This window comes from Zonotrichia albicollis, chromosome 1 (genome assembly GCF_047830755.1).
Source record: "Zonotrichia albicollis isolate bZonAlb1 chromosome 1, bZonAlb1.hap1, whole genome shotgun sequence".
Classification (NCBI taxonomy): Eukaryota; Metazoa; Chordata; class Aves; order Passeriformes; family Passerellidae; genus Zonotrichia; species Zonotrichia albicollis.
This window is the reverse complement of record NC_133819.1, coordinates 60,214,883-60,224,770: the sequence shown is the minus strand read 5'-3', so window position 1 is coordinate 60,224,770 and position 9,888 is coordinate 60,214,883. Positions and strand designations below refer to the sequence as shown.

The window sequence follows — 9,888 nt, the reverse complement described above, 5'->3', positions numbered from 1 at the left end:
GATGGTAGTTAGTATATATATTTATTTGATCTAAAGAAGAATAAAAGATGGGAAAGGAAAAGCCCTCTTTGACAAGGAGATAATTTCAGTTCAACTGAAATAGTCATGGGACTATTTTGCCAATATTAATGATTGTATTAAAGACAGAAAATGCAGAGCCCAAATAACGTTCAAAATTCAGTAGAGCAAAAGACTAGAGTATATCTGTGGGTCATTCTGTTGCAGTTTAGTTTTATAGAGGAGGTTACTCCTTCTGTAGCTGTAGCTGAAGCCATGAGAAGTCCAGATTTTCTTGAGAGGCTGAACGCTATGTCTTTTTCCAGGATGCATATTTTCTCAGAACTTTGCTGAAGGTCAAAGGACTTCATAAATATTACATTTTAGAGACTGGCTGGGACTCTTTTTTAAATACAGTTTTAGTTTCCAGTTGAATCAACTCTCAGAAATGGCTTGGCCCACAAACACACCAGTTTGTTCTTACAGCCTGGCCAAGAAGAGATGTATCCTAGCATTTATAGAACAACTGTTCTCCAAACCTGAGAGGCTGTGGGATTCTGCCCTCCCTTCTGCTGATGCTTGCCCATGTCTTAGCCACAGGAACCAAATCAAAGACCAAAATCAGAAAGGAACAAGTATATTTTAGTGTGCAGGGTGTTTTTGATATACTGTGCTCTCTGTGGGGTTTGATGATTTTGAGGGTGGGCATTAGGAAGAATGCAGAACGTGGAACACAAAGATGTTTGTGTCTGGTTGAATTGTCTTTAGTCTATTTTAGCCTGGTACTGCATGTTGATCTACTCCACACTATCTGTCACCTACTCTAAAATGGACATATTTATGTGGAGCTTTTCCTCCATGAGTGAATCAGGGATGGAATTGCATTCCTTTGGGCACTGTTCTGTTGCCACAAACATGAGATCATCCTTTCTCTTGGGCCACACCATGTCTTAGTCATGCCTTGATGAGTAATCCTAATTCTCTGGATATTGCTTTCCTGTGAGCAAAATGAGGAAGAAATCCTGTGAAAAAGACACTGCCATAGACCACTTGAGCCTGAAATGCAGTGTGTATTTGAACATCGCTATCAAAAGCTGTAAAGAAATAATTGGGTCTCATCAGGTTCCTGTCCTGTTCTGTACTGTTCTAACTTCATCCTGTAGTTAACTTCTCTGTATGGTTCCAAGTTGGCTTGAAAGGGACAGTCACAGCTGCCACTGCACTTTACTGATAATAATGAAGGACGCTGACATATTTTCCCAGAAGTAGTGGAGTAGGTTGGTTGTTATCCTATTCTTCTCTTGCTTATGAACTAGGACTAACTTTGAAGCAGGCTCTAATTTTGAAAAAACAAAAGTCACTGCTCTACTTCTTATCTTGACCAGCCTTTGATTAAAATACGTTTCAGTAGTTTAGAAGTAACTTAATTTAGATTAAGCAGCTAAAATCTTGGCACTGCAGCTTTTTTACGGTTGAATGCTTAAGTTCTCTGCACAATGGAGAGAGAGATACTTAAAAATTAACAAAACATTTTGAAGCAAGGCTGCCTAAACTTCAATCCCTCCACATAGTTCACAGATTCTATGTAGAATCGGGGTATTCCTGCAGAAGTATTCCTGGGAGCTGTTACATTTTTGACACATTATTCTAGTGGAAAATACAGGTTTAATGCCCAAGTAATTTGTGCTCATAGACCTTATTTGCAAGACTAAGGATATTTGGAGTGCTACTCAGGGTATTTTCTACTGGAGCTACTTCGACAGCTCTGGATTCCTATTCATGAACTATGGAAAGATTCTTCCTCTTTAATAGCCTGAAGTGTCAATGACAGCACAGTTGCCCATGGATGCCTTACCTGTGGCCAAGGAGAAATTAGAGGACCATGAATCTTGGACATGGATACATAAATCCTTTTCATTACTGCGTATGACATCTATCAGATTCAATTGGGCTGCCCTTCACAACCACCTCCTCTTAGTTTAGTCTCCTCTTTATAGCTATGATTGTAGCCAGTGTTGTTTACTGCCTTCATATTTGCTTTAATAGAGCCTATACAGAGTTGATAATACCATATCTTCTTCTAGCTTCTCATTCATAGAGTTCACCACAACTTCAGAATATTATTATTCCTCCTCCCCAGTCCTTTTGACTTGTCTTACCCTGCTCCCTTCCCACCTTATGTCTTACTGGGTGTACCAGTACAACAAGACACAGCTGTGACTATTTTGATCCCTCCTCTAGATTATTCATCACTTTCCTTGAGCTTTTCTCCTGGTGATGAGCAACTGGGTTTTTGTAAGAAAGATAACCTGATTCAGTAGCTTTGATGGAATGAGTAGCTTATTACCTGTCATTATATAGCACTCAATTGAGAACAGGACTTTGCAAAGGTGTGCCCAAGGCTTGCAGTGCCTTCTGATATATCATCAATAGCTAGGCTGGGAGAGTTGACTTTCTTTAAAAAGAAAAAAGCATGCACATTAGGAGGTGGCTGAGTTAGATGCTGCTAACTCATCTTGCTTCTCTCCCTCAACCTTTCCTTCGTCTGAAAAGAAAACTTCCATCAGGAGATAAATTTTGTGGGGCCCAGCCACAAATTTATTCTGACTTTGGTGGCTGTTATGTCTATCCATCAGACAGGACACTTTCCTGACCTAACAGAAAAGAATCATGGCACATAATACTTGTGGCCTTCCCAAGATGGAGGTGTAGACATCTGAGCACCCTGCTGCACCTTCAGTTTGTTTGCTTGCAATTTGAGAAGAATGAGCTTTGAAGTTAGCTTAGCTGTACTTGGAGCAGGCGGTTGGATTAGATGACCTGCTGAGACTGTTTCCAATCTAAATTATTCTACTAGTCTAAGACATATCAAGCTACAGTAAAGTGAGGAGAGAGATAATGAATAAACATTTAACTATGAATCTCGATTAATTCTGGCTTTTAATAAGTATTTTTTAAAACTTTTGAATAGATGTCTGTATGTCCATTTCTGATTCAGGTGGATCAATGCATAGCATCAGTTTTGGCTGGATTTTAAGCCTTTGCACAAACAGCAGTCCTATGTCTGCTCTTTTGAAAATGGAGATTGAGATGGGAATTCTGCATGATGAAAACCCTCTTAAATCCCTCCCCCCTAAAGTTTAAGCTGTGTCAGTGGTAAATGTCTTAATTACTCAGATCATCTCTGCCATAGCAAATTGTAGTGTGCTCTTCCAGACTCTTGAGGCAATTAGCTTCTTATATTGGTTTTAGCTCCAGATATCTCAGCAAGAAGCAAATAGTCTCAGGATATGTTTAAAAGACCTTGGCTCATGAGTGTATGATGACAAAATTGATGTGTCTTCCTGATATAGACTACCTCCAAATCCTGGATGTTTGAGATCAAGAACAAAAAATGTCGAAGATGAATTTGTGGTTTAAGAAAAGCTTTGCTATAATGATAGAGAAACTTTGCCAAGTAATAGTGTGGGAAAAAGCTGCTGAGAGCAAGTCAGTTTCTTACTCTGTAGGCAGAACTAATGGTAATGAAATACAGTAGGGAATATTGCTGAAACAACCTGTTCACAGATGCACCCTAGGGGCTTCCCAAACCCAGGGACTTGTGAAGGTTCAGAGCCTACTGGGTTAAACCTTCTTGGAAGGAAACTTCAACTTCAAAATAATGGGATCAACAAATTAGAAATTTCTTTGATGAAGGTGATGAACAATTCCCAATTCACTCAGCTGAAAAAAGGAGTAATAAGTAATATGACTTCAGGCTTGGTTTTGGTCAACATAACAATAAGAACTTAGTCAACACAGGAGTTCAAACACACCACTCACCCTATCCTAATATGGTATAGGATCAAGAGATGCAGCCTCACATTTCAAACTGCAGGGAAGCTTCTCATAGGCTGGCTGAAAGGGTGTTGGGATGATTCTAGAAAGTCATGTTTTATGTCTCAGGTGAACCTAAGCACACCTCCAGACTCTGGAAAGTCACTGAGAGGACACTGCTGACCCTAGAATGGGAAGTTGTTCAGCAGTGCTAACAGGCAGGCTGTGCACACAAACATGATGGCTGATCCACCAGCTGGGATAAAGCACTTAAACAAATGTCTTGTGTTGCCCTGTTTGCTACTGAAGGCATCATGGCAGTAGTTATCAGTTGTACAGGCTGACTCTATCAGTAGCCTTTAATTCTCAGGTGTTTGAAACATACCAGTTCTGTGAACAGTCAATCCATGCTCCAACCGATGTGCTCATCAGTGTTGAAAGAGGTGAGGATAATGGAATGGCACAATCTATCTATATGCAGCTTGAGAATGTTTGTGTAGGATAATGATGGCTTTAGGGGGTGCCCTGAATGAGCACAGTCTGGACATGGGGTTTACATGAGTGGAGAATGTTTGCAGAAGGAATATATATTATTAAATTTGGCAAGAAGACATAAAGAGCCATTGATGTGTGTTCTGTGGGCAATCAGACGTGTGTCCTGCAGTCCCTCTACAGGCTTTCAATGGCATGAGGACTCCAGCTGCCCTGAGACCAAGCACAGTGCTTAAGCACCTGTGAGTATCATTATATCTTTCTATTCCAAAATAGGGTGGTTCTTTCAAACTATCTACAAGAGTAGCTCTTGGCACATGCTCTCCCTACAAAGCATCCCCTGAAGAAGTGGCTGGAAGGATTACAAGTGACACTGACCAGAACTGTGCCAGGGGACAGTTCAGCTGTCTGTCAGATGTGACATATCTGCTAATAGCTCTGCCTTGACTGTGATAATTTTCTAGTACAGTATTAGCCCTGGAGATAAGACTAGCTTCAGTTGAAACCTTGAGGCCTGCAATGTGAAAATATATAACTGTAGAACAAAGCTAAATACTGGCAAATCATTTTTTGGATGTTAAAACCAACCCATCTAACTCAGTGGGGAGATAATGGTTTTCCAACGGTGAACACATTCAAAGTGCTTGATACAAAACTCATCTTTCTTGCAAAGGCAATGTCATCATCATCCTGGCTTGAATTTGAATGTGATCTTAGGTACTTCTTGTAAGGTCCAACAGGGCTGTCACCCCCTTTTCTGCTGAAGCATTACTAGTATCCCTGAGACAGTCTGAGGGAAGGTCACCTCTGATCAACACCAGGGTGTGATGCTGAATTGATTTCATATGTATGTTGTGGCTTAACCCTGACTGGCAGCTCAGCCCCATACACCTACTTGCTTACTTCCCTCAGGGTGGCACAGGGGAGAGAGCTGAAAGAGTAAAGATGAAACTCATGGGTTGGGTGTGATAGATAAACAAAACCACTCATGTAAGCAAAACAAAACAAGGAATTAATTCACTGCTTCTCCCATTTTTTGGCATTGTTAAGCCATACCCAGGAAAGCAAAGCTGTAATGGAATGGTGGAGTGATGACTTCGGATTGCAAATGCCCTCACTGGAATTATTCCCCCTTCCTGCTTTTTCCCCCATTTTATCAGCTGAGCGTGATGCCATCTGATATGGGATAGCCCTATGGTGAGCTGTCCCAGCTGCATACACTCTCAACTTCTTTTGCACCCCCAGCTGCCTCACTGGCGAGAGGCAGAAAAGGCCTTGGCTCTGTGTAAGCCCTGATCAGCAAGAACGAAAACAACTCTGTGTTAACAGCACTGTTGTCAGCATACAGCCAAAACAAAACCCCATACCAGCTACTGTGATGAAAATGAACTCTACCCCATGTAAACTGGCACAATGTAGAAATTCCCACAGTCTGTGCTGTCTGTAATTCTATTACTCTCTTTTGCCCACCCAGGATGAAGAGATGTTGTGACTTTGTGTTCCCTCTCCCCCACACAAAGTCTACTGCTGCTGGAACTGGGACAGCCACTCTGGGTACACCTCCAGGTTAGGCTGTGTATACATAGAGCCATTAATGAGGAACATTAGGAGTAGAATGCGGTGGAGTTATGGTGTTTTGTGGTTTGTTTTAATGTGGATACACTGGAAGAGAATACAATAGGAAAAATTTTAGATTAACTAGTAACAGTGGAAATTGCACCAAGGTGCAGAATAGGCTTTTTAAGATGCAGCAAACAGCAGCCCTCTGACTGGTTAAAAAAGAGAGGCCAGGTTCAGGTTAAAGTATCAAAGGAGTGAAGTAGATGTCCATCTAGAAGTATTTCTACCTCTGGGCAGCTACTGATTATGCATAAAGGAGAGACGGCAGGGAGGAACTATTAGAGTGCAGGCTTAAAAAATGTATCAGATCAGCAAATAAAAGCTAAATCCCAATCAGACGTGTTTTCAAGATGCACACAAGGCATTAATCCCAGTACTTGAACACCAAAATGAAATTGCAATTCTAGCATCTAATATTTTAAAAATCTAGAAGACAGGTTCTTTTCTCCAGGAGAGTACTGGAGTGAAAACAAGACTTGCAGTATTAATGCAGAAGGAATACCTAAATCTCAATTCCAAAGAAGAGGAACTTCTTTGGAAGTGGAATCTTCCAGGCAGGACATACTGCAAGTCATTCATTCTTCTTTCACTCCACAGCTGAGAAGCAAGGCTGGCAGTCTGTGGTTACACCAAAATGAGTTAATTGCCAGTCCCTTGATATGTATATGCTGCACTGCAGAAACTCACAGGTTTGCCTTGATTATAACAGCAATGGGAGGAGGAATTGCTCCTCTTGCTGCAGTTCTTCTCGACAGAGCAGCATGCTACTGATAGATGGAAACATGACATGGTTTGTGATTGCCCAGAGAAAAGATCCCTGAACTGAGACGGGTGGAAGACCTGCTGATTACCTACTGCTACCAAAACCAGTGGGCCAGATCAGGATATTGGGGAATTTACAATTCAGACTGCCACATTGATTTCTTGATTGCAGTTACTGTTTTCAATCTTGCTCTAGTGCCCTCTTGGTGATTACTTTGCCTTATACACAGTTTCTTACCTGAAATAGCAGACGTTCTTCCTCAAGTGCAGCTGACCTTTGTGTTCAAACTGTGTTGATAAAAGTACTCTCCTTTGACTGAGAAAGCTAATTTATTCTTAAGTACTGGGCTATTTTTTTTTCTCTGTTATATCCTTGATGAATATTATTTTTTATTTTCACTTATACTAGGGAATCTAAAGAACATCACTGGTTTTGAAAAAAAGTGTGTGGTGGTGTTGTTTTCCCCCAGGGAAACATCATATTTCTAACAGGCCTCTCATGCCATTCTCTGGTAAAGGTGTCTCCCTTGGTGTGTAAGCAAGCCTGTGAACTCAGCACCACAGCAGCCCAGGTGGTGCACAGTTCATGCTCTGTATTCAGTTAAATGGTGTGCAATACATTGCTGTAGCCTGCAGATTAATCTTAGAGGTGGGAAGCAAACATGGAAAGGTTTTTAGCAACTTATTGATTGTGCTTAACCATTTCAGTTCCTTGTTAAGTTCTGTTCAGGATACAGAGATAGGTCAGTTCTGTGGAAGAACTGGCACAAAGATCTCTGGATGCATTTTGCTGGACCCAACTTAAACTCCAGCGCAGTATCTCCTAAAAACTGCATGTTTTTCTTAGTCTTCTCTCACCCCCTTCACAGAGCTCTTCTGTGTGACCCCAAGCCCCCCCTACCTCTTGTCACCGCAATTCCAGGCGAAGGGACAGCCAGCTTCCCGAGGGCTGCTTGAGCTCAGGAGAGGGAGAGCGGGGACTGATGTGAATGAGTGGCTGCAGAGACCCCACTGCCTGTAAAGGATTAAAAGTAGATAGCTGCTGCTTGAAGCAGGTAAAAACACTTTATTTTTCTCCCTTGATTCTTCTGTGACTCAGAGCAAAACCCTGCTGTACATAAATAACTCTTCCAGCTCTGTGAACTGAAGGAATTTGGCACAAGAATGGCTCAGTATTTTAGGAAGGCTGACTATAAATGAGTGCAGTGAATTGTTATGCATACATTTTAAATGTAATACAAATGGCTTTTACCTTATTACCATGTTGTAATAATGGAGTAATTTACATTTTTTGCTTTTCCAGAAACAAAAAAGAAGATATCTTTCAGCTGATCATGAGAAATAGGTTTTTATAATAATTTGGAAAAATAAAGCTGCATTTCAAAATATTTAGTTGTACAATTATATAATTTTAGTATTGTAAGTCTAATTTGCTTTTGTCTGTTGACAAAAGCTGTCTAGTTATTTAGTACTCTATTTGTCAGCAAATGAACATGTATTTCCAACATGGATTCTCATTAAAATCTTAAAAAAAAGATAATGTGGAGTTTGACCTCCATAGTCACTGCCTGATAAAACAAGTATATATGTTGTTAAAAGTATGCAGTAGACAAATATATCAGCAGAAGACTTCAGATATTATGGTGATACTGTTAGTGAAGAAAATTACAATTTCCTGATCATGCCTATAATTGTTTCAGTTATTTTATATTAACAATTCTTTAATTATGTGAATGCCAGAAGGGTAAATTCACAAAAAGGAAAATCACTTTACATATAACTTAGTAGGATAACAATGTGTAGAACCTATTTTAAAGAAACCACGAGAGATGTATTTCATTCGTCAGTCTGACACAAAAGGAAATGACTTCCTCTGACATGCAATGAAATAAACAAAGGTCAGATGGTTCATTTGCCTGCATTTGCTTTGTTCAGTTCTACCAGTTAAACAGGATGTTTTCTATTAACATTGCTTTCAGGTTTCCTGGTAACAATAGCACCAAAATAAAGACCAGATTTTGTCAATGTGAAATTTACTCCTCCTGAATAAAGTCTTATGCCTAGAATCTGCAAAGAGAAAAGCTGAAATAAGATGTGGGAGCTGCTATATTTCTATGTAAGCATCCAAGCTGAGATCCATACAAGCTTACAGGAGTCAAGTACTTGGCTTCCACCAAAACTCAGAGAAGAGTACCTTTGCTCTTAAAGCTTCGCTTTGCAAATGTGAGCTCTGTAAGGCAAAAGAGCCTCTCAGTATTCACTGTATATATGAGTACATATGAACGGTGCCTTGGGTGTCCAAAATCTACGTGAGTGAAAGGAGTGCATGGAGCATGCAGCTTCTCAGCTGTGAAGCAGCAGCAGCAGCCTTGCTGAGCCATTTTGCTTATGAGGCAGGCTACTGGATCTTCCTCACAGACCACACTTGGCTCATGCCCTTAGGTGACCTCCAGCTCAGGCAGAACATGAGCTAACTGCTGGCAAGCCTCAAACCGCATGGGGTTCAAGGGGAAGTAAGGACTTTAAGCCAGTTGTGTGCACTGGATGTTCCACCTAGCTGGAATGTGGTTTGTGTTGAGGTATGTTTTCTATGTCTATTTTTTTCCTGAAATGTGTAATCACAAAAATTAAAATATTTACATCATTACAAATGAAATTTCAGTGTCAGCTTTTTCTGTCGTCAAATGGAATATTCCTATGTGCAGCAGGTGAATTATTTTCCTTGGGGATCAGAGACAAAACTGTTTTCAATACAGAGAACAATAAACTGATTATTACAGCTATATACTTTCTGTTCAAGAAGTTTCCCTGTGTTCAGAGGCGATGCTTGTCCCATAGCTCCCATATCAGCTGTGTGCCAGGCTTCACAGTAGTTGCTAACCAGTCGGATCCCATTTGCAGTTGAACCATGCCATATTATTTTCTGAGGCCTGAAAGGTAATGTTAAGAAGTTATTTACTGCAAAAGTCTCTTTGGATTTATTCAACTGCACACCTGTATGTGTGATGATCTGTATTCCTTGTGCTTGAAACAAGGAGCATTTAGGTAAAGATGAAGACAGAAAGGAGAGAAAGAAAGGAGAGCACAATCTGATATTCCCATTTCTAGGCTATCAGAAAAGAGAAAGAAAATGGCATAAAAAAGAGAGAAATTTTTATCACACGGCTAGTAGCTAAACATACTGCTACTATTTCTTTACTA

The 9,888-nt window shown here is 40.4% G+C and overlaps 1 protein-coding gene across 7 annotated transcripts in view; it reads right to left on the bottom strand.

Moving 5' to 3' along the window:
- Positions 1 to 7,730: 7,730 nt before the first annotated feature.
- Positions 7,731 to 9,888, bottom strand: part of COL15A1 (collagen type XV alpha 1 chain) — a 120,073-nt gene continuing 117,915 nt past the window's right edge. For all 7 annotated transcript variants that reach the window (XM_074542218.1, XM_026790202.2, XM_074542216.1 and 4 more), the window contains one exon: positions 7,731 to 9,617. In XM_074542218.1, coding sequence (XP_074398319.1) covers positions 9,401 to 9,617 — 217 coding nt within the window. In that variant the 3' untranslated portion in view covers positions 7,731 to 9,400. The remainder of the gene's footprint in view (positions 9,618 to 9,888) is intronic.